Below are 25,772 nucleotides of genomic sequence, written 5' to 3'. Positions count from 1 at the left end.
AAGGGGATTCAAAGTTGTGAAAATTAAGGACCACGCCCTTTTGCAAAGGGAGATAATTAGGAATTTATGAAAATTTTCAAGAATTTTTAAAAAATCTTCTCATGAACCATAAGACCAGGAAAGCTGAAACTTGTGTGACAGCATCCGCAGGTAGTGTAGATACAGAATTGTGAAAATCATGACCCCCAGGGGTAGGGTGGGGCCACAATGGGGGTTGAAGTTTAACATAGCAATATATAGAGTAAATCTTTAAAAATCTTCTCAGAAACTAATCGGCAAGGAAAGCTGACACTTGTGTGGAAGCATCCTCAGGTAGTGTAGATTCAAAGTTGTGAAAATCATCACCCCTGAGGGTAGGGTGGGGCCACAATGGGGGGGTCGAAGTTTTACATTGGAATATATAGAGTAAATCTTTGAAAATCTTCTTCTCAGAAACTAAACAGCCAGGAAAGCTGAAACTTGTGTGAAAGCATCCTCAGGTAGTGTAGATACAAAGTTGTAAAAATCATGATCCCCGGGGGTAGGGTGGGGCCACAATAGGGGGTCGAAATTTTAGATAGGAATATACAGAGTAAATCTTTAAAAATCTTCTTCTCATGAACCATAAGACCAGGAAAGCTGAAACATGTTTGAAAGCATCCTCAGTTAGTGTAGATACAAAGTTGTGAAAATCATGACCCCCGAGGGTAGGGTGGGGCCACAATGGGGGATCGAAGTTTTACATAGGATATATAGAGTAAATCTTTCGAAATCTTCTTCCCAGAAACTAATCAGCCAGGAAAGTTAAAACTTGTGTGGAAGCAGCCTTAGGTAGTGTAGATTCAAAGTTGTGAAAATCATGACCCCTGGGGGTAGGGTGGGGCCACAATGGGGGGGGGGTCAAAGTTTAACGTAGGAATATATAGAGTAAATCTTTCGAAATCTTCTTCCCAGAAACTAATCAGCCAGGAAAGTTAAAACTTGTGTGGAAGCAGCTTTAGGTAGTGTAGATTCAAAGTTGTGAAAATCATGACCCCTGGGGGTAGGGTGGGGCCACAATGGGGGGTTCGAAGTTTTACATAGGAATATATAAAGTAAATCTTTAAAAATCCTCTCCTCAGAAACCAAACAGCCAAGAAAGCTCAAACTTGTATGGAAGTATCCTCAAGTAGTGTAAATTCAAAGTTGTGAAAATAATGACACCCCCGGGAGTAGGATTTGGCCATAATGTGGGGGGGGGGGGGTGTCAAAGTTTTACATAGGAATATGTAGAGTAAATCTTTAAAAATCTTTTTCTCGGAAACTAATCAGCCAGATGATTCTTTATAATTGTTAAGACTTTGGCCCCAGGACAATTCTTCGGCCTCACGAGAAGGTTCAGAGTTTGATGTAGGTTTATATCCCATATATAAACAATTGTTAAGGATCTTTTTGAGAACTGCAATACTCAACATGTAATATGACTATAAAACCATCCTGTTAGGAAAGGGACTAATGATTATGAACATAAGAATATCCAGGGCGAAAAATGGATTTTATTTTTACAGGATCTACATGTATTATTGTACATTGTCCAGATAGTTTGTATTATGACTCCATTAAGCTGATTTTCTTGTACCTATTGTTCCTCAGGTGAGCGATGTGGCCCATGGGCCTCTTGTTTGTGTATGTGATAGAGCAACATTAAAGTTTTATATACATCTACATGTACATTTGCATTTCAGTGCTACAACAAAAATTGAAACACCTTATTTCTTTAACGGCATACCCAAATTCAGAATCAATTGTCATCTATTAGAATATCCGCAAACATCACAAGTACCCATAATTGATGTTGATATAATTATGTTATGCTGGAAATATATTAATTTCGCGTTTATCTGCCCAATTCTATTTACTCCAGTTATTGAATCACCTTTACCATACCTGTAAGATAAAACCCCACCCACAGTCTCCCCTCGCTGTCCACTACCAACCCTGTGGGATTTTCTAGCCCACAGTCGTCTACACATCTCAGGAATTGTCCGTTCTGATCGAGAATGTGTAGACAGGAATTTCTTGCATCGACCACGATGATATGACCTGTGATGTCATTCGTCACAACTTGCCTGGGACTGAAAGGCTTCTGTCCTCTTGGAGGTTGGTTGTTGTATCGGAAACGAACTTTTCCTCTCCTGTCTAAAACGACCATGACGTCAGCATTCTGGTCACTCGCCACTATGTCCTCATTAATGTTTTCTGAAAGAAGCAAAGCGTATTTTCCTCTTTGAAATAAAGGATATCCCTTCTGGTCTTTGTCGATTTCTTGCGCCACCGTTTCTCCATGATACCGAACAATTTTATGCTGGCTACTGTCAGTTGTACCAATACTGACCAGAATGTCCCCAGATCTAGAACAGTGCAGTCCCTCAGGGTGCCATCCTGTGGGGGTAGTGATCAGGGTCTCTGTTTTTCCATCTTTGATAATGTTTATTGCTCTGTGTTCCCTGTCACTGTACACCATCTCTCCCTGTCTGTTAATAGTTAGGTCGGATGGAAACCTTTCACATGTACTTTTGACAGTTTGTGGTTCAGGTCCAACAAGGGATATAAATTTTCCTTTTCCACTTACCCATGCACTTGTTGAAAGAAGACAGACAACCCGACACAATTTTTTCACGTGTGTTTGAATAACTGCAACAACTTTCGATTTCTTGGGTAACGTCATGGTGGGTAAAAAGGATGCATCATCCATCAATGTCTGTGTTAGTTTAGCCGTGTATCTCCCTATTGTCACGCTGTGTTTCCCATCTTCTGTGTTTGTCTGAAGGGACGGCTGTGGTAAATCGGGTATACATGGAGACTTCCTGAATTCTGCCAGTTTGGACTTGTAATTGTTTATTAGCGACATTCTGTTTAAGCTCAGAATATCTTTGTTTTGTTGAACAGTTTGAATCATACTACATTTCTGACTACTTAATTGAGATTTCACGGAATTTAAAACTGCAATGTGATGATCTCTCAAAGAATCCATACGGGTATTCAGTTTGTCAAATATGTTGTCCACTTCTAAATGCCATCGTTTTCTCTGATCTTTAGTTTGTTTTTCGAAGTCTTCAAAACGGGAATTGATTAAAGAAATCTTGTTGTCAGTCAAAATATCTAAAGTTTTGTTTTTTGGTAATATAAACTTCTCGATTTCATTTGTTTCATTCTTGATAGTTTCCTTTTTTCTTCCGATGAGACCACTAATGTCAAGAACTGTATGACCTTTATGGGGACCTGTGACACATTGAATGCAAGCAGGGACATCGCATATCTCGCAGTGAGCCTCACACTTCTGATTTGGATGAGTTGAACATTGAGGATACTCTAGCTGTACCGTGCGATCTGTGAAAGGAACAATGTTGTGGGGTCTAGACGATTGGTCGTTAACATGTTTGTTGATGCAGTCTCTACACAGACCAATCTGACAGCTGTTGCAGAACTGTTGGACCGATTTCAGACAGAGGTCACAGGTAATGGCTATCTGAGCCCATGTGATTGCAGTTGCCATTTGCTTTTATATACTATCTCCACAATTGATAATGGATAAAGTTTACTTTTTGAGCGTCTCTTTAGTTTTTCAGCACGGTCTTTAGTAGCTTAGCTCAAACATTCAATGTTCTGCAAGAGTAAAAAAATATATCTAAATCTTTTAACGTTCTCCGCCTAATACAACACCAATTTTAAATTATGAAAATATATGGATTATTGCATTTTATTAATAAACGAGTGTTCCGGTATCGATGTTTATGATAAATGGACGATGGATGTGAGAGGAATAAATGGTCTGAACTCGTGATGAGTTTTCCATCTTTTTATTTCATAACCGGAAACTAAACTAAAACTACTAAATACGGAACCAACATGGTCGAACATTATCGATCCGGCATTCTGGTCAGACTATCATATTACAGATATGGTACATCCCCGCCGTGCGAAAAAAAAATTGGAGAATTTTTTCAAACAACATCAAAGACCAGAATTCCAAAATCAAGAAATGACATAAATGATAAAGATCAAGGGAATCTCAACAATAGGTGAAATATGGACATCCAATGAAAGTACATTGTCACAAAAATAATAATTCCATTGTTATTAATACTAGTATTCCATGGTAGTCAACCTGAAGAAATGGACATTCTATAGTAATGAAATCAGAATTGAATAAAATGTACGAAACATGTATACACCATTCATTGGGCCCATCAAACACTCTCACATTTACACAACATGATATTCAAATCAGAGTGCATTAAGAAGAAAACTAATCTGCAAATGCCAAGTAAACAATGTAGATACAATTAAGTAAATTGCAATTGTGTAACACACTGACATTTTGTTGCAGTAGTGACTATTTTGGAAAAAGCTAGAATTCATGGAAAAAGTAAACATTGCACATTGGTGATTTTCTGAAAAAGCGTAAGTTTCAGCAATAGCAAAGTACTGTACTTACAGTGCTATAGTATAAAAATGAAAAATGGTTTTGAATATGTATCAAAATGAAAAGACACAAGTTGAAAATACAATGTATAATCTCAAGATAAAACAGTCTATGTTCTACATGCGGAATCCTCCTCGTGGGATGTGGCGGTCCTGGTTGCGAGAGTTAAGCTGACGAAGGTCGTCTACTTGGGTAGAGAGCAACTCAATCTTCCTAACGAGGTTGTCAATGGAGGGCTGTGTGGCAGCAGCAGCCATAGGTATGGTAGTACAAGTCTCTGGGGCAGCAGTGGGCTGCAACAGCTCTGGAGGGTCAGATTTCCTGTAACCACTTGCGGCGCCAGACAGGGCGGATTCAAAAGCCTGGGCCAAATCGATAGGTCGGCCTGCCCGAACGAAAAACGCCAGCTGGTCTGGGAGGCCCGCGATGAAACGGTGCATGATGTCTCTGTCAGCAACCTCTAATCTTGTTCCCAGATCGACCACTGTGGCATAGAAGTCCTCAATGCGTTGGTTTGGTTGCAATCTTAATGAGTGGAACTTCTCAACGTCAATGTGGAAACAACGGTTGTTGTTATACTGTGCCAGGAAAGCTGCACGCAAATTATTCCAATTATACTTTACAGTGTCGGCCAGTCGTTGGTACCAGGACAAAGCCGGTTCTTGTAGATGTAGGTGAAAAGCAGCACACTTACGGTCTGTCGATGTTACTTTAATGCCGTGCAGGATCAAGTAACTGTCCAGTTCGTCGAGGAACTTATGGGGGTCTTCGTGTACATGGCCGGAAAATCTCGTAATATGGATTTTCTGTGAATCCATCATAGACGGCTTTGCTGAAATAACGGGTGTAGATTAACAGTTAATGATTCTCCACCATGTTCCGGTATCGATGTTTATGATAAATGGACGATGGATGTGAGAGGAATAAATGGTCTGAACTCGTGATGAGTTTTCCATCTTTTTATTTCATAACCGGAAACTAAACTAAAACTACTAAATACGGAACCAACATGGTCGAACATTATCGATCCGGCATTCTGGTCAGACTATCATATTACAGATATGGTACACGAGATTAACATTCCTTTGTATACAAGTATTATGTGCTCTTAAATCCTGGTAAACCCTACATTACTATTACTGTTGAATATGACCTTAATAAAGAAAAACTATGGCTTGTGTGAAGAGCATTTATTAAAAATGGCAGATGAAGTTATACTGAATATAAAAATGAAAATGTGAGACTGCATACATTTAGTAAATTATCAACAATGCAGCAGAAGGTGGGGCCCAAAAAATAACCCACACCTTTTACAAAAGGAAGTTATCCATACCAATAAAACAAAAAAAAATAATTTTTAGTAAGGAGGATAGAAGGGGTGGAGGTGGGCAAAACTTCCGATGCAAGCCAATTTGGAGCCAAAATTGAAATATTTAGGATCAGGCTAATAGCCTGAAAATGCTCTTAGCGGTATGAGTATAAAAACCCCAAAAGACCCTTTAAATCCTCATAGTCTATACAATTGTCACGTAGTAAAAATATAATACATAAAACTACAAGTATTTAGATCACATAAATTCCTTTATATACATGTACATAAATACACTTATTTCTGAGGACAAAAAAAAATTAAAGCAACTTTTCCAAAGAATTCCTTTTGAAAGTAAACTAAAAACAGTTTGAAATTTAACATACCTGACTTCGTTCATCTGTGTGCAGGGAGGTTATACGGTATTTTAGTGAATATTGTTTCCCCGCAGATCTATCGGGGCATGGTGCTCTTTTTATTCGAACTGGCTAGAGATCATGTGTCTGTAGGGTATTTAAAACCCGTAGGAAATAATTTACATTTTGGTTACTAGTAATCATACATTTTTGAATCGCCATGTTTTTTGTGACCAAAACCCCCACTTCGTGATTATTTAAGAAAAAAAAGTCTCATAAAACTTACAGTACAGGCAACGCGGATCCCGTGTTTCCCGCGACCCGTCACGGTATAAACACATCGAGGTGATCGGCCAGGTGAGACAGGTATACCGCGTTCCCATCACGGTAAACTCATCATCTACCTGTCCCCGCCACGGTAAAATTATCGATGGAAGAGTATCGTATACAAGCGGGAGTTATCTCCCCGAATGACAAATAAATTGCATGTTTCTTTATATTTAATGACGATATTTAACCAGATTTTGACAGAGATTATAATCGAAATACTTGGAGTCTTTTTTAATTTTTTTTTTATTTCATAGCTATTAATTAAATTATAAAAGTATTTAATTTAATACTTGTGCAGCAATTGCAAATAAAATATTTTCGAATCCATTATCATATTTTAAAAAGGTCGTTAAATTAAAAATTATCATGAAATGATTTTAATTGCCAATAAAATTATAAATGTGTACGCAGTGTGATTGTGTTTTCTTAACAATTAATTGGTCCGCCTACATTTGTATTGTTTGTTGTTGAAGTCCATGCGTGTCAACTAATCATGAGCAAGTGATTAAAAATTAGGGCTTCCTATAAAATTACCAACCCAGTATTTTTAGCACGTTCCGTTCATTTCTTACAAGGTCTTTTTTGTGTAAAGAACATTTTTTGTGAATTCACGTTTTAGTGAATTTGTGTTGCGTTACTTTAGGTACATGTATGGCTCGTCGTTTGTCATTGCGCGAGGATTCCCACTTTCTAGTGCGTTACGTTTGCGACGACAATCTTTAAGTGCAAAGCCGTGTGTTCTTCAAGACTCAGTCTGACTTGAATATTCAGTGTGGAAATGAGAATGACGTTCAGTGGGGCCGGCCTGAGGAAGTCGATCGAGCTGTGGTCTTGCATACTGGATGTGAGCAGGACATGAGGGCCAAGCTGCGAGAGATGGAAGATACCGTTTGTCTACCAGCCTCTCCTTTCTCATCAAAATCTTTGCCACCTTCGAATACGCCCCATTGTAATGCGAAAAGTCAAATTAACGTATATCTCTCTGAACTGAATTATAACAAATAGAGAGTAAGGAGCCTTAGAGATACCCAGAGTTGCATAAAATTATGTAATCGAAAGATATTGTGGGTATCCCATGTGGTGTACCAGCTACCTGCCGTGACGGAGGATAGCGTTCGCTCGCGACCGAGCCTCTCTCTCTCTCTCTCTCTCTCTCTCTCTCTTAACAGAATAACTAGATAAAAAATTTTGAGAAGGAAATGTTGTTAAACCGTTCTTTTGTTCTTTCACATTTCAAAGAAATTAAGAACATGTTTTGAAAGTGTTGCTGTTGATATTTCATGCCGATAAAAAAAACATTTCAGTAAATGTATTGATATTATTTTATGTGTGCATGTACATGTAATCTTATTGAAAGCTTGACTAAAAATATATAAACCCGTTTCCTGTTATCGTAACCTTACCCCCCCCCCCCACCGCTTTATGACTGTCGGAGTTAACTTTATTTGACTTTAGTCCCAATTGTTTTACACAAAGGTGTGAAACCTGTGGCCGCACTGACAGGAAATCACTCTACGCTTGAACGCACAGAATACACAGGAATGAGGCAGGTAGATAATCTGTGTAACGATTGACCAAGAAGAATTCTACATGCATATCAAACAATTTTACTAATAGTTACATCAAATAATTAATTCATTTTACTGCGTTCTTTAACCGCTAAACGTGTTGAAGATGTTCCTTCCCGCAAAAAACCTCCATAATAAACTAAACGGGAGATAGGGAAAAACAACAACGAATTAAACTTTCCAAACACAGTATATCATGCATCACGAACATTGTAAAAAAACTAAACTGTTAAACATACCTCTTATTTTCTTTATTGAAAATAAAACTAATAGAACGAAACTTTATCATGGAGGAAACATGTGGTAGAGCTAGCGGGCTAATTTGATTGACAGATGCAGCACGTGGACTCAAATTTGAAATTGCATGATGGATTCAATCACAGTGTACCATAATCTTTTATGAATACTAATTTTATGAATATTTAGTATTGGATATTAGTATATTTCACATAAGTGTAAGTTAAATTACGCCTAAACGCCTCTCTCTCTCTATCTCTCTCTGTCTTTCCTCTCTCTGTCTTTCCTCTCTCTCTCTCTCTCTCTCTCTCTCTCTCTCTCTCTCTCTCTCTCTCTCTCTCTCTCTCTCTCTCTCTCTCTCTCTCTCTCTCCTGTAAGTTGTTGTGCGATTAGACGAAGCCGTACGCGATATAGACTTTTTCTTTTGTCGTGAATAGGTGTGAAAACCCTCAAGGGCATGTCGTTTTCTACCCTGAGTTTGTTAATCACAACATTTATACACAGAAAATGATCGTGACTTAAACTGTATAATTATGTATACACAGGAAACGCATACTGATAACACGTTACGATTCCATGTGTTTTAACGCAGCACCAACTTTATATATGAATGATAATTCTATTACTGAATGGAAAAATAGATTTGTTAGTTGATTCCCGACATTTGTTCATTTCTCAATTTAAAACATACACATGTATTGACAGTTTACGGCGCTATGCGTGTCAACTTATAAAATGAGAATATGAAATTGCTCTGCATTGATACGAGTTCATCTAATGAAAATATTCAATGTTAATATTGTTATAAAAACAGGATTATCAACTAATAGAAATAATAACTGAAATAAGCACGTCAAATAAAAAGATATGTGTTCTTATTTACACATCACAAAATTTAACAGCGTAATAATCATGTTATGTTGTAATTCGAATGTAGTTTCCGATTTCATGAAATTCTTTTCCATAAATTTAATCTATTAATTTTATAATAATATGGATCACAATTTATTTACAATGCAGCTGTTATGCTTAAATCTGAAGTCACATATTTGACGTGGATTTACGCGACCCACATTGCCTGTAATGTACAGCACAGGTAAAGTAACAACAACAAGCAGCAGCGGGATAAACGGTAAATCACACCGTCGCGGTGTCATCACGGTCGCAATCCATACCGCGATCAAAAACCGCGATGATGTATCGCGGGAACGGTAAAAATACCGTGACGGTAACGCGGGCCAATACGGGATCCGCGTTGCCTGTACTGTAGATATCACCTGTCATCAATCTTACCTATTAGGTAACACAGGAACTTTAATGTGATAGCATTAAAAATAAAAGCATCGTTTTTCAAATAAAAAGATACGCGGAAAAATGCATCCCCCATGGGTTAAAAATTGAACGGTAAATATTTAATTTATTAATGATGTTGTTTACTCAGGGTTTGAGTTCTCAAATTCGGATTGCTATTAAGTTCAATGTCATGGGTAAATTGTGTTCTAAACACTAAACGTATTTATGAAATGAATTATTTTTGACAAGCCATTCGATATTTTTACAATATAATGGAGTTAGGCACAAACAAAGTTGGACTCTTAGCAAAACAGAGGAAATTCGGACTAAAATTTTCAGATTTTGTTTTTCACTGAAATATTTTTGGTAGTACTGTAATATATAAAGTTAAGACTTGATTTGTTAGTGAACTTAATTTTGCATATTTTCTGTTGGTTTTATCTCACTTGTTCGTTTAGATATTCTAATGGCACACACTACAAAAATATTGAAAAATGCTTAAAAACGATTTAAGACACCATATCTCAAAATTTTTATCTTTGACCTCATATAACTTTTATGCCAGCAGAGTAAGGTCAATATACCTAGTTTAATGCTATAAATGTTTTAGCATTTATTTATCATCATTCATTTTTTTGTAAAATTGAATAATAAAAGGTAGGAATTTGAAAACTGATAGAGAAAATTCGGACTGTGATATTCATAAAAATTGTGAATGAAAACTTTTTTTTTTTTTTTTTTTTTTTTTTTTATAACTGTTTTTATTACCCCAGAACATGTAAGAGTATACTTATAGCCGAGGTTGGGGAGCCTTGGAGTCTATAAGTTAACATTATATATACTGAAAAAAGTTTTGAAACGGGGTGTTTTTACAAATAACATCATTCATACACCCACTCATTCAGTTGCATGTATATGCACATTACTCTACATCATAATCAAGTACAAAAAATCAGCATTTTACAGTAAACAAAAATAAATTACTTTGTAATATCTAAGATCATAGGGGCAAAAGGCTTAAAATCAACAATCATTATTAAAGGACAACCTCGCCCATCTTACATGAAATTTCTCTAATTCACAATTTTTCGTGTAAATAAATTTTTCACATTTGTAATAATAAAGTATTTCACGTTTGATTCCAGTAAAGGAGGGTAATTCTTTTCTACTCCTTTTTCTATATATATGTCTCTTTACAATACATATTATTATATTGAAAATGTTATAATATTTGTAGTATCTACCAAATATACCATCTATTTTGTTCAATGGTATATCTAATTCAAATTCGTCCTTCATCCAAACTAGTAAATTATCCCAGATTTCACTCACATATTCACATTCCCAAAAAAGATGACAAATAGTTTCTGCATTACATCTACAAAATGTACATAACTCTGATTCAACTATTCCTATCTTACATAAATAAGTATTAGTCGCAATAATTCGATGTACAATCCTGTATTGAAACCATCTTAATTGTACGTCGTTAGTTATTTTGAAAAATAATAAGTTTTGTCTTTTCCACCATATGTTATTTACATTCATGTCTAGTTCCTTTTCCCATTTCAATTCTGATTTTGGTTTATTCCATTTCTCATCAATAAAAATATCATAAAAGTCTCTTGAGCCTTGTTTATTTTTCCTAATTATCCGTAAAAATTCTGGATAATATGGAATATTTTGAAGAATAATTTCTGTATCATAGTTTAACCGTAACTTTTTAATACAATCTACAATTCCTAAAAAATGTGTAAACGGAGGTTTAATATCATATTGGTTACAGAATTGTTCGTATTTCATTATTGTACCATCATTGTTGAAAAAATGTAGTATTTGATGTACACCTTTTAAAAACCATTGCTTATAAAAGACATATTTGTTATTAATACATATAGACTCATTAAACCATATCGGGCTTAAAATAGATAATTCACTGTCAGTACATTTTCTAAGTTCAAAAAATGACAAAAAAACATCTTTCCAAAATAGATTTTTACAAGTTTTTGACAGTTGATATAGTATTTGTCTTCCAACAATTGTCATATTTAAAATATTTGGAAAAGTACTTATTATCAAGTCTTTCCAACTTGACTGACAAGCATCATTAAAAAATCTGCGTATCCAGGTGATTTTCAAGCTTTTGCAAAAAGAGTCAAGACATATCATTCTTAGCCCACCCTTTTCATAACTTTGAATAATGCTACTTTTGGCTACTCTTGATGTTTTTGAATTCCATATGTAATTATAAAAAATTGTTTCAATTTCCTTTATATGTTTTCTTGGAGGATTAGGAAGACTTATTAAGAGATGCGTAATTTTTGGAAGAATCAAATTTTTAATTACTGTGATACGTCCTGCTGTAGATAGCATTCTTCTAGACCATGAGCTTATTGATAGTTTCATTTCATTGATTTTTGGTTTAAAGTTTAACTCGTACATATATGTATTATCTAAGTTTACACAATAAGTAATGCCTAAAACTGTAAATGGCTCCTGAGACCAGTTAACTTTTTCAAAATCCTTGAAATATTCATTTGATTTGTTTGATAAGGGTCCTATTTTTACACACTTAGTTTTATCATAATTAGGTTTTAGTCCTGAGTATTTTGCATATTCATTAACTAAAGAAAGTGCTGTCTTAATTGAATTTTTCGAACCTTTTAATAATAACACTGTGTCATCTGCGTATTGTAGTAATTTATATTCTTTGTTCATTACACTAATCCCTTCAATTAATATGTTGTTTCTTATCATAAGGCCCATTATTTCCGCACAAAGTATAAAAATATATGGTGATATTGGGTCCCCTTGTCTACATCCCCTGCCCATATTAAAAAATTCTGAAAATATACCATTTTGTATCACACAAAGTTTTGCATTATTAAATAAAGTTCTTATTGCATTTTGGAAATTCTCACCAAAATTAAAAAATGTTAAAACTTTAGAAATAAATTTCCAAGAGACTGAGTCAAATGCCTTTTCAAAATCAAGTATGAGAATTAGACCTGGGGTATTAGTTTCATTGCAGTAATGTATAATATCATAAAGTAGTCTGGAATTCTCCCCTATATATCTCCCTGCTAAAAAACCTTTTTGATTTTCGTGGATTATGTCAACAAGAATGGGCTTCATACGGCTAGCCAGGACACTTGATAATAACTTATAGGTTACATTAAGAAGTGAAATTGGCCTCCAATTTTTAAGATATTCTCTGGGTTTTTGTCCTTTTGGTAGGATTGAAATGATTCCTTGCGTTTGTGAGTGAGAAAGGATACCAGAATCAAGACTACATTTAAAGGAATTAAATATATAAGATCCAATATCAGACCAAAAAAATTTAAAAAATTCTGCTGTAAATCCATCTGTTCCTGGTGATTTATCATTTTTAAATAGTTTTAATGCCTCTAATATTTCCTTTTTAGTTATTTCTAATTCTAATTTATTTCTCATAGTTTCTGTAACTTTTTTTACATCCTTTTCCATAATTACTTCTTGAAGATTTACCTCCTCAAGTAAATGATCTTTATTCTCATACAATGACTTATAAAAATTTGTTACTTCATGTAAGATTTCATTTTGATTATTGATCTCTACTCCTTGGTCATTTATTAGCCTAGATATGTTTTTATTTATATAGTTTCTTTTTTCAAGTGCAGCAAAATATTTAGTAGGTTTTTCTCCTTCCTCTATCCATTTGCAATGACTTCTTATTAGTAGTCCATTAAGTTCATATTTTCTTATATCTTCCAACTCTGTTTGAAGTTCATTTAATAAATCTGAATAAAGTTGTGAAGGGCACATGTCATACATTTCTTGTAGAGCTTTAATCTGAATGATAGAATCTTTTTTCTGATCTTTTCTTTCTTTAGCTTTAAGTGATGAATAATATATGGATAAGCTTCTGATTTTCATTAGCAATACATCTAAGAATAAATCTTTGCGGATATATAATTCCGCATCAGGCCCTGGCACGTACGGAGGCCTTGTATATTCAAAAACTGTGTCATTAATAATTTCTTTGATTTTCAATATATATTCTTTGTCTCTTAACAAAGAGTTATTGAATCTCCAGAATCCTCTACCTCGTTCGAAGTCATTAATCTTAAATTCAATATTAATTATTGAGTGATCTGTTCTATAACCTGGATGAAAACTTAATGCTTTGTGTCTGTTTAGTGTCACTGCATTTCATTTTTAAAAGAGTTTAACAATTTGTATTTTTCCACAATTAAGAAAATTTCAATCAGTGTAAAATTTTAAGGGACTTTTCTTAAATTTTAAAAAAAATATTTAGTGGCCATTATCTCAAAAAGTAGGTCATTGACCTACTTTTTTGATAGTGAAAAATAGCACTACCAAGATAGGTCTTTAACACACAATAGATGGTTTTTCATTATCATCAGTAAATTTTTTTTTCATTCTGAGTAAACGTATACCTTAACTATCTTTAATAAATAAAATAATTTCAAGGTGAATAATATTTTATCAATTTTTTTTTAATTTGTTCTATTTTGTAATGCTATTTTACAACCTTTCCAGATTAAGCTGAGGGCGCCTTGATGTGTTCAATTCAGGTTATTCAGATGACTTCCAGTTTAGGACTTCAGGATGCATTTCATATCAATCCCTCTGAATGCCTTCCAGTTAATATCATTTGAATGCCTTCCAGATTAAGTTCCTGTTAAGGATTTCTCCAACGCTTTGCAATTTACTGTAAACCTATTACATGTATATTTAGCCTGTACGATATTTGGTAGGGATTTGGTTTTCAATAATTTAGCGTAGATTAGATTTAGCGTATTTATGCATATGCATGCAAAGCATTTTGGCGATTTTCTGTGGAATACACAGACAAATGTAATAAGTTTACAGTAGATTCTTTTCAGCTGATGAATATCTTACAATTTAAGAGACCTCTTTGCCTTTCAATTCAAATCTATTTAAAGTCTTATGGTTGCTTTTTAGTTCAAGTCGAGCTGTTCAATAATAAAATTTCTTTATTACATGTTTATTGCACTTTGTATAAAAATCTTCGACAGAAATATTTCTCTATATGGTGAATTTCGAAGAATTTGATAATAATCAATATTTATTTGTTTCATTTATTAACAATTACCCATTACAAACTGCTAGATTGATAAACTCTGCATACCAGCTCAGGAAAAATAATATTCAAAAGTAAATGTGTTAAAATATTGTACATCAGAAATGTAATTTATCAATGTCTAAAGGTTAATATAATATAAATTTGAAATCATGCATGTAAAGGTATAATTGTATAAAGTGACTTATAGGTCCAAGGGGCCGGGTGCAAATTACGATTATTTGACATATACTTTGTATAAAATTAAAATGTCATCCACAATGTCACTATGATAAACAATTACTTACTTACTGTATGCTTTAACGAAGTCTTAACTCCACGGGTCAGATTGGATTTTAATAGAACAACCTTTGCCGTACTAATTATGTAAATTATCAATCATCCACTTATGAATGCTGAAATATTTTCTCTGATTTTCAATCATGATTCCTAAGCTAATTTATTGTTTAGAATATTTCTACTATAAATATTTTGTTCTTTATTCAAATTTTCCTTTTTAACAACTTTTTGAGCTTTTTGATTTCGACAAATTACTAGTAATTCATCGATGATAGTTTTACACCCTGTCGATTGCGCGTGCATTACAAACATGTGTTAATTATAAAGGAGTTACCTTAGTCTTAGTAAGAATGCAGTGAATAAACTGGCTAATGTTATGTTAGCAATCATACGTTATCTTGAATTTCACATCACTTTGAATAAGCGTCACATCTCTGCAGAAATATGTGAGCACTAGAACTATATAGATTAAAACATAAGATTTATGTTTAAAAGTTCTCTAATATATTAACTCTAGGTGAGACACCTCCACATTGTGATATACTATTTATCGAAATAAACAATAAATTTCAGTGTAATTTCATAAACGTTTTCCTAACATAACATAACAGCGAGTGGAATTGATTAGAACGTTTACTGCGAATACGTTAGTCATGAGTGAGAATTCCGGTGGTGATTTTTATATTTTTACCTTTTCAATCTTTTTAAAAACGTATTTTTGGTGGTCAAATATTGTATAAATTGAAAATTCTACACCAGTATACTTAGTTTTCAGTTAAAACTTCCGTCACTTATATAGGTCAGCTAGGATGCATATCTATAATAAATAAAGTAAAAAATCTAATAAGACTTCGGTGATATCATAACTACATTGTATGCGTCCAGTTCATTTTTGAATTCCTGTATCTGTGCATGATAAAACACTATTATATTTGATTGATTTACAAAATATAAGATCATTAACAAAATTCAAATACAAACTTTTTGTAAGATTTATATTGATGTATAGTTGGGGACAAAAAATACAACAACTTGGCAAAATCATAATAAATCAAAGTACTGAAGAACTGATAGGAGTTGATTTTGTCGATGTTTATTTATTTTAAAATCACTGATGTGTTATTTTGCATGACAAGTACATGTAGTTTCTAATTTGAATCGCGCAGATTTTTATAATATGGATTTCTCGACTTTTTCGAGAAGAATGTCGAGAAACCCCCATATGAATCATGTTAAATAATGTTTAAAGATAAAATTAATTCAATTAAACTATGTATCAGTAATTGAAATATTTCTCAAAAATTGCATGGATCCAAGCAATATTGAACTCTAGTCTCGTTCAACCAAACGCATGGCTGACACCGTAAATCTCCGGCAAGGATTTACGGAGACAGCCGAGCGTCGAGTTGAACGAGACCATATTGAACTCTGACGTAGGAATACATACGACTACAAAAAATATTTAAATTGTTCGTACCATTTAAAATCTGATTATTTTCAAGGTATTTATAAATAAGTTTCCTTGAAAAACAATGCTTTAGCATACATTACATCAAATTTATAAATTATTTTCAAGAACTAAGTCTTGTCAGCAGCAACAATTTGTGCTGAGGTCCACACACTGTTTCACTTTCGGTTTGTCTGAGTAACTGCATAGAAGAGTTGATTAAAATCAAATCCCAAAAACATGTATTTCAGTGTTACAATAATGCATAAGTCAATTTTGTGCGTGTAAATGTTGATAGAACACGTTTTTGTTTGCGAATTTGTAATTACTGTAGGTATCGAATCACCTTGATTTTACCTGTTGAATATAACCCCACCCACAGCCTCCCCTCGCTGTCCACGCCCAGCCCACACGGATTTTCTAGCCCACAGTCGTCTACACATCTCAGGAATTGTCCGTTCTGATCGAGAATGTGTAGACAAGAATTTTTCGCATCTACTACGATGATATGACCTGTGACGTCATCGGTTACAACTTGCCTGGGACTGAAAGGTTTTTGTCCTCTTGGAGGTTGGTTGTTGTATCAGAAACGAACTTGTCCTCTCCTGTCTAAAACGACCATGACGTCAGCATTCTGGTCACACGCCACTATGTCTTTATTATTGTTTTCTGAGAGAAGCACAGAATTATTCCCATTTTGAAATAAAAAGTTACCACGTTCATCTTTTTCTATCTCCTGTGTTATTTTCTGTTCCCGATATCGGACAATTTTATGTTTACCACCGTAAGTTGTCCGAACACTGACCAGAATGTCCCTGGATCGGAGCAGTGCAGTCCCTCGGGGTGCCATCCTGTCGGGGTATTGAACAAGGTCTGAGTTTGTTCTCCATTTTTGACAATGTTCACTCGTCTGTGAACTAAATCACTGTATAAGAGCTCCCCGTCGTTGTTTAAAGTCAAATCAGACGGGTACTTTTCACTTGTCATGTTGACGGTATAGTGGACAAATCCAAAAATGTCGACACATTTTATTGTGTTTTCATTTCCACTTACCCAAGCTCTGTCGGAAAGAAGGCAGGCTATCCTACATATTTCTTGTAGGCTTGTTGAAATAACTGCAACAACTTCGGATTGCATTAATAACTTAGGTAGATATGATTCATCCCCTATCAGTGTATGTGTTAGTTTGGCCGTGTATCTTCCAAATGTTACGCTGTGTTCCCCATTTTCATCTGTGTTTGTCTGAAGAGAAGGTTGTGAAAAATCGGGTATATGAGGACATTTCCTAAATTCCGTCAGTTTGGACTTGTAAAGGTTAATAAGCGACATATTGTTTGAACTCAAAATATCTTTGTTTTGTTGAACAGTTTGAACCATAGTACAATTCTGGCTGGAAAGTTGAGATTGCACAGATCTCAAAACTGTCATGTGGCGATCTTTTAGAGATTTCATCTGTGAGTTTAGGTTGCTGAATATTCTGTCCACCTCTGAATGCCAGTGTTCTTTTTTAACTCCAGCCTGTTCTTCAAGGTTTGCAAAATGGGATTCAATTTTAGAAATTTTATTCTCTGCACTATTGCTTAACGCTTTGTAATTTGGCATTAGAGTGTACTCAATTTCATGTGTTTCTTGCTTTATAACTTCTTTTTTTCTTCCGATGATGTCGATTAGGCTTAGAACTTTATGTCCTACATGGAGATTTGCGACACATTTAATGCAAGCAGGGACGTCGCATATCTCGCAATGAGCCTCACATTTCTGTTTTGGATGAGTTGAACATTGAGGAAACACAGCTTGTACTCTACGATCTGAGAAAGGAACAATGTTGTGGGATCTAGACGGTAGGTCGTTAACATGTTTGTTGATGCAGTCTCTACACAGACCAATCTGACAGCTAATGCAAAACTGTTGGACCGATTTCTCACAAAGATCACAGGTAATGGCCTCCTGGGCCCAAGTGACAGCAGTCGTCATTATAGTGCTTGTCAGTCGCCTAAGATCGAGACAGTCTTTGCTTTTTCTGAATTGCCAGATTTTCTCATTACGTTTCTTATTCAAATGCCATTTCTGCAAAGATCTTCATGTAGGAGCTATATAGAAAGGAACATAGCGTTTATGTTTAAAAGTTATGGGTTTCATAATAAAATCAGTCTACAGGCAGTTTCTTGAAAGAAACCCGATTTATGTCGGGTCAATCGCCTTTCCTTAAGGAAGGAGTCTTTTCTGGTTTTCGACTTGTCAAACGTAAATTTGATTAATTGTTAATTAAATCAAGATGAAAGGAAATCAAAATAGTATATTTTTCTTTCTTTTTTACTATCATACAATTTGGCATAGAAAAAGGTTATCAATGTTTAGAATCTAACAAGGACTATATTCTTGGCGTAATATTGGCGTAGGAAAATATCACATGTTTCGCAATTCAGAATTGCTGCAGATTAATGAGTCTTTTTTAGCATTTTAAAAACAATAACATTAATGTTAGATTTTTTTTACTAAAGTGAACTAATGATATGATACTTGGGTTTCAGAATATGTTTTTAAAATATGATTTGCCTATCAAATTACATTTTTATTAGCTTTTTAAGGCGCCTATTCTATACATTGATTTTTGTGAAAAAATCACTAAAATCAGTTTTTCTCTCTTATAAAATGGTCAATATATAAGCTTTTTTGTCAATTTATATCTTTATATAAAGTCTTCATAATACATAAAAATCAGAAATATTTTATTATTGGAAAAATAAAAAAATAATCAAAATTTCTTCAAAATTTAAGAAAATTAGAGGAAATGCGGGCTAAGCAATATCAATTTTTGTATGAATATTTATTCCAATTTAGTAGTATAATCTGATAGACACTCTGATAGTATATGATTTCATCGAATATTAGAATCTTCAAATCTTAAACAACTGTCTACAGAACTACAAAGAGCTACACTTATTTTTATCATCCTTTACGTTGAGGAAAAAGGTAGTGACCTTGACCTGACCTTTATGCGAAAACAAAAAGGTCAAATTTGATTAAACTAATATTATTTGGTAATATGATCCGTTTGACTGTGTCAAAATTTCATGAATTTCTTATTATATGAAGTATGTTTGATAATGAGAAGACTCCTTCCTTAACATTTCAAAATTTGGAAAAATTAATTAAAAAGAGCATTAAAATGCTCAGTTTTAAAACTTACCTTGCTATATTCATCTTTCTTACTGCAAGTTTTATCTTCAATGAAGAGTCCTCCTTTAAAATGTCTTGCTGTTTGTCCATTACGTTTTATTTGAACTCAATGTAAATGTATACACAGGAATATAAAAATCAATACTAAGATATCTTTAAAAATTTATTGAGGCTGTGAATTAGGTATAAGTTTTTACTGATAAGGAATAACTTTTTTGAAGTATGATTTATTAATGCATATTTGAGTCGACATGTTTTAGAGACAAAATCAAAAACAAATCCACCTCGCTGCCCCAAAATTGTGATATATTTAAAGCACGTTTTATGTAACTTAAATATCACCTGCCATTCATCTTGCTAAAAAATGTAAAATGGCACGGATATCTTTAAAATAATGACATGTTTGTGTGAATAGTTAATTTATATTACACACGTGCACATATTTTGACGCTAAATAGAATCAAAGCAGCCCTTTTCATAAGAAATGAAACATCGGATATAACATTGCTATACAGTTAATTAGTTTTTCGTACATTAGAAGACCACCAGAATTGAAAATGCTATATAACAGGTTTATGCTTTAGTCAAAAAATATTTATATTGGGTTGATCGTTTACGTGCAGCACAATGCTATAATAATTCGAAATGTTTGCTCATTGTTGTATCGCTTGGAAACATTTATTCTACTGACGATGTTCAAACACATTTTATTCCTACATTTTCCCATAATACAAGCTCTATCAAACAACAAGCGCTCTGAGGTTTGGCAAACGTTCTTGTAAGATTACTAAGACTTTCATGGTCAAACCAATATTATTAAAGTTCTTCAATTTATAATGTCATTAATTGTACTTTTAGATCCTTTGGTCTCATTCGACCGGACGCATACATATAAGATGACATGGTCACTTTATTTTTGCTTCATTGGCAATGCAGAAGCAGTGGAAAGCAAAGATTAGCATAGAATAGATATGAATTGCAACAATTTGCTGTCTTTTTTTCACTACAAGGTAAGCGATTATCCTGTCTTCTTTGAAAATGATGTGCCTTTTGAATGCAAAAGTTTTGCAAGATCCTTTCAAGAAAATACACACATTATGAGTTTGTTATGCAAAAGTTTTATGTGTTTTGTATTTCGAGAATGTTAACAACAGACCTAAAAAATATCAACAAATGAACGATTTTAATATTCATTTTTCATAATTAAAAATATATTACAATGCCCTTCGTACTTTCATTTTGGAAATATAAACGAAGTTAAGACTTCATGTACTTCATTTAAAAAGGAGTTTTTGAGAAAATATAAAAAATCCAGGCATGAAGTTGTCAATGTAATAAAACATCGACGATAATCATTCGATTCTGATTATTGGTCATTTGATCCTATCACACCTCTCTAGGTGGACAAGACAAGTAAACACGTTGTAATTATATTTTTATTCCAGGATAAAAACTAAACTATTCATAAGCTTAACCATAAAAATCGGAATTCCTTCTTTTTGACTCGCACCCTCCTCCTAGAATGATAACTGAACAAAGGCACAAACGACTCAGTTTTTGTGTTCCTCTCTACTAGGGGTCCGACAAACCTGTCAATCGGAACCAGTAGTCAATGTCAGACACTTCCTGGTCGGCGTATGTAGAGTATGAAGATAAGGCCTCCTTCTTGGAGAAGGCGTTAACGGAAGGTTTAGGAGTGCGCTTGCCCAAGAAATGAAAGACACAGCACTCACATCGCCTCTGTGTGAAGGACAGCTGCATACAGGAAGTGTCCGGGCACTGGCAGGCGTCAGCCATCTGCACGCATGCGTAGAACAGCAGCACAACTTTAAGAAAGAGAGCTACAAGAGTTAGTAAAACACACCATTTACACTCGGGTAGAAAACATTTTTTGTTACAAGACTTACTCTGATGTTACCTTCTATTGTGACTTTGATACATTGCTATGTAGATTTTAAGATAATTTTTAATTTTTACGTAAGCTGGAAAATGTACAAAAATTAGATTCATAGGTCTATAAAATTGAATTGTCTAAATAATTTAAACAATCATTTAATTGATTTTGGAGAGATTATTTAAATCTGCAATTTCAGCATTAGATTTTATACATTTTTTTAAGAACCAATAACTTCGTAAAATTTGGTGATACAATAATTATTTTGCCTGCAATTTTTATACAGTCTGTTGTAAATTGTAATGGTCAGACACCAGGATTTAATAAAGTAAGCTCGGCAAACCAAATGAATATATTATTTAATGGCATTATAAAGCATCTTTTGTAAAATATGATTTCAGAAATTTAAGATATGTAGGATTTCTGATGATTTGCGATGGTATATGATTTTTATCCAAATAGCTTTGTGTTTTCTATCCTTCGGTGTAAAAAATGATTTATGGAATATAATCAATGAATTATTAAGAAAATGAAACTATGAGATGAAAAGAAAAATGATATGTCAGTGATATGAATTGATATATTTTGATAAATTGACAGAAAAGGAAATGAAATGAGAAAACTCCTCGTATTTTCCAATATTTATGTTTATCATTCTCAGAATAGATTTTGCTAATTGATAGGAATAAAAACCCGTAATGTTTTTCGATATTCACTTATCACGTGTACTAAGACAAACATTATCTTTTTAAATACTGTATTACAAATTCCAAAATTTGTTCCGAAAAATACATATTGTTTAAAAAAACCTATGTTATGGTAATAGAAAGTTAATACACTGCACCAAACAGAGCATTTTTACTCAGCAAAACAAAATCCTAATGTATGAAAAATCATCATCAAAAATAACTACATTATAGTCTACATTTTAGAAATGCAGCTTTCTTTGATATTACACAGTTCATAAAAATTTTAAAACACTTCACAACTTGTAAAGCTTAAACTGAAATAAAAATTGTAAATACTTGTTAAAGATATGAAAGCTCTCATTGTTATATATTTAATGACTTGCTGGGTTATAGCCTGCACTACCAGTTCCGTAAGTCATTATGATTTAATTTTGTTGACAAAATTCGTAAGTTACTTACCAAAGACAATCACTCCACCAGACCGATAGCTCGTGAGCTTTAGTGCCATCATTACAATTTGTGTACACAAACCGTAGTACCAATATTTATATGTATGGGTTTCAGAAAAGAAAGGTCACGCCTTTATGTTCATTAGTTGTAAACGAAGAAGGAATAGCTGGTAAAAACCAATAACGCAGACAGAAATTAAAAGGACTTTCTAAACATATGGCAATAAACCAAATATCAAGAAAAGCCAGTCTTGACAATTAATGGTAAATGCATGTATATGTATACTGTAACCAGTTTTGATAAGTCGTATTGCCTTTAGTAAGCAACCTAATATCAATTTCAAATTAAGTATGGCTGCCAGAGTACACACACGGGAAAATACATGTAATCATGTATCTAGTTTTCTTTATTTATAAAAAATCAAATATTGTCCATAAATATACAAATGATCGATTTCAAATTATATCTTTTTTACTGTAAGGATTAAATATATGGTTTGAACATATTTTATTGTGTAAATTACATAAGAGGAATGGAAACAAGTTCTTACAACTTACATCTTCCTCTCCTAAGGATAATATTTACAATATATACAATTGTCATAGTGATATTACAGTTATAACAACTTATAGTTGTTTACTTTATCATAGTAATATTCATAAATATGCATTTATAATGTTTTTGCGGATATAAAAAATGACAATAACAGACTGTCAACCATCTTAAAAATCCATAAAACGAAATACAAATTCAAAGCAGAGCAACACGGACCTCTAAAAAGATAGAGGTAAGATCAGGTGCCAAGGAGGAGTGAGCATCCTCTGCTGACCGGTCACACCCGCAGTGTGATCTTTGTCGTAATCGGAACCCCCCCCCCCCCCGGAAAACTCCGTAGATAATTAGGTTATTAATTATGGTCTTACAATTAGTATGAAAAACGTCAGTCAGCATGCGACCCAGTGGAAGATTGTATTTGCTGACCAGGTCGTTTTATCGGCCATAGAATTTAAGAAAAGATGACTTCAAACGAGACTGTAAATAGTAAATAGTGTTGATATACAGTGTAAAATAGCAATAATAAATGAAAATAAATCAATTACTAAATCTTCTAGAAGTTATGAACTGCTGAAAAAATAAAGCAGTTTGTATTGAAAGACAAATTGTCACTACCCAAAGAAGCAAATGTAAATTAATTAAAATTGTTCTTCAAACCTAAAAAGTAATTCAAATAGATTGTTTCTTGCAATAAAATATTTACTGAAAAATTCAAAACGAACAGCAATATCATGTGTGTGGGAGAGGGCTGTCAATTAATATGTGTTTACCTGAAATATCAAATATTAGAACATGTACAAATGTATATCTTTCAGACGTTAACATTCATTAGATGTATTTGATAAAGAAATAAACCCATGCGCAAAGCTCTTTCTTTTCAATACATATATGTGTTGTACAGTAAAACGCGTTTAGTGCGAACACGTATATAGCAAATTTTTGGATATAACGGATTTTTTGGAGTTCCCGGTATAATTCTTAACATGTTTTTGCAAAATTTTACTGTTCGGATTAACGAATTTACAGCTACAGTGAACTGGTTTTAAGACTCGTAGAGGTCATATATGACGAAATTAGAAACTTTTTCAACTAATTTCTTTACAGTTTTAAAAGTTTGCCATTTAACATGATAGTTTAAATGAATTTATTTTCATATAACATAATTTACAATCCGATTATTAAAGGTTTCAAAGGAATGTTTATTCATTCTAAGCCTTTTCAATTAGAGAAAACGTTGTAGTTTAAGGAAGGAAATTATGTATATTGTGAAATCGGTATAGTTATTAATACAAAATCGCTATATGCATATAACGAATTACGGATATAACTAAGTAAATCCACTGGTACCTAGAACTTCGCTATAACCGAGATTTACTGTATTATTTCTATGATTTATAAATTTCAAATATTATTGAGGCTGAGGGACGACTTTTGTATTTGTTGACTTTAGCATGTCAATGTTTGTATGATTTTTATGGGCAACCTAGCCAATTTTATGTCTTTTGTTCTGTGGTTTGACTTTATCTTTTGCATTAAACCACACTATTTTAACAATTATACAACTTTTTTTACAATTGTTTTCTAATGATACAAACAAACTGACTTTGATTAAAAATGGAGCAAATATCCAAAGCCTTTTACGTCCCTTTACTTACGTGAAATTGAACAGTAAACCTACCTAATGTCAAAAAACTAAGTTAGACATCTATATTGGTGCCATTATATTAAAACAAGAACGTCATATAGCTCATCTACTGATGAGCTATATGATGCTGGTACTAGAGTGCTATTTCCATGTTGTTATTAAGCCTTGGATCATGGACATTATATTGGACATTATATTGAGAGTAATATAAACCCTAGAATACTGGTTTGTCTCAGTCTCATTATTTCTTTTAACAGAAAACTCCCGACAACTAATCAGCCAAATCAACATTTATATTAAAATACGACGTCTGTGACTCTCATATTGGGGTAGGTATCAGTTGAAAATAGAACTTAAATGAAACTGCTGTTTCATAATATACATTTTGGTATTTTTGACGATATTGTTTCAACTGTTAAGGGATTAATGTTAAACCTTACCCGGTGACCCAGCATCGAACCTGCCACTCCCAGTACTGCCGATACGTACAGCGGTACTGCTCTGTCGTATAGGTACATAATGGGTGTAGGCCGAATACGGTTTGGAGGATAAAACATAAGATAGTTTGAGACAACAATATCTTCTTTTTTTCATGCCAAACAACTTTAAAATCCTTTCCAAAAATATTGTTATTTCATGAAACAAACAAACAGCAATTACTCTGATCATACAAAACACCGTTATTTACGGCCTTTTTTATAAAAAAAAACATTGTTTCTTTTTAATGAAACAAACAAAAGTCAATTACTCTGTGATTCCTTTATCTATTATGATTCCAAAACAAAGGAAACTTTTGTTTTACAATTGATAATCACAAGTTTGTCGTACAAAGTTGATGTCGATCCTTTTAGACAGAAATATTAATAACTGTCGTAATTATGAAGTTAATAAGAAGTAAGAAACTAGTCTCTGCTTCTTCTTTCTTTTACCAATATCATAACCCGCACAAAATATCTCATACATGTCCTCTGTACCGGTTTTGAAAATTT

The 25,772-nt window shown here is 33.5% G+C and overlaps 2 protein-coding genes and 1 pseudogene across 2 annotated transcripts; all 3 read right to left on the bottom strand.

Annotated features, from left to right (window-relative positions):
- Positions 1–1,253: 1,253 nt before the first annotated feature.
- LOC128193238 (uncharacterized) lies at positions 1,254–6,232 on the bottom strand. Its single transcript, XM_052866587.1, has 2 exons — positions 6,140–6,232; positions 1,254–3,624 (listed from the first exon to the last, which is right to left on the bottom strand). The coding sequence occupies exon 2, from the start codon at positions 3,512–3,514 to the stop codon at positions 1,883–1,885; it is 1,632 nt and encodes a 543-aa protein (XP_052722547.1). The 5' UTR covers positions 3,515–3,624; positions 6,140–6,232; the 3' UTR covers positions 1,254–1,882.
- A 9,669-nt stretch (positions 6,233–15,901) lies between these two features.
- Positions 15,902–18,402, bottom strand: LOC128158929 (uncharacterized; annotated as a pseudogene).
- Positions 18,403–20,884: 2,482 nt separating this feature from the next.
- On the bottom strand, positions 20,885–22,750 carry LOC128175494 (uncharacterized). The gene is made up of 2 exons (XM_052841135.1): positions 22,593–22,750; positions 20,885–21,376 (listed from the first exon to the last, which is right to left on the bottom strand). Exons 1-2 carry the CDS (start codon positions 22,642–22,644, stop codon positions 21,123–21,125), a joined length of 306 nt encoding a protein of 101 aa, XP_052697095.1. The 5' UTR covers positions 22,645–22,750; the 3' UTR covers positions 20,885–21,122.
- Positions 22,751–25,772: the final 3,022 nt, after the last annotated feature.

The sequence above is a fragment of the Crassostrea angulata genome, chromosome 1 (assembly GCF_025612915.1).
Source record: "Crassostrea angulata isolate pt1a10 chromosome 1, ASM2561291v2, whole genome shotgun sequence".
NCBI lineage: Eukaryota > Metazoa > Mollusca > Bivalvia > Ostreida > Ostreidae > Magallana > Magallana angulata.
The sequence above is the reverse complement of the archived record's forward strand: the minus strand, read 5'-3'. Positions and strand labels throughout refer to the sequence as shown.

Coding starts and splice junctions, on each gene's coding strand:
- LOC128193238 (XM_052866587.1), bottom strand. CDS start 3,514: ATGGCAACTGCAATCACATGGGCTCAGATAGCCATTACCTGTGACCTC.
- LOC128175494 (XM_052841135.1), bottom strand. CDS start 22,644: ATGATGGCACTAAAGCTCACGAGCTATCGGTCTGGTGGAGTGATTGTC. Junction 21,377..22,592: donor TGGTGGAGTGATTGTCTTTG/GTAAGTAACTTA, acceptor TCTTTCTTAAAG/TTGTGCTGCTGTTCTACGCA.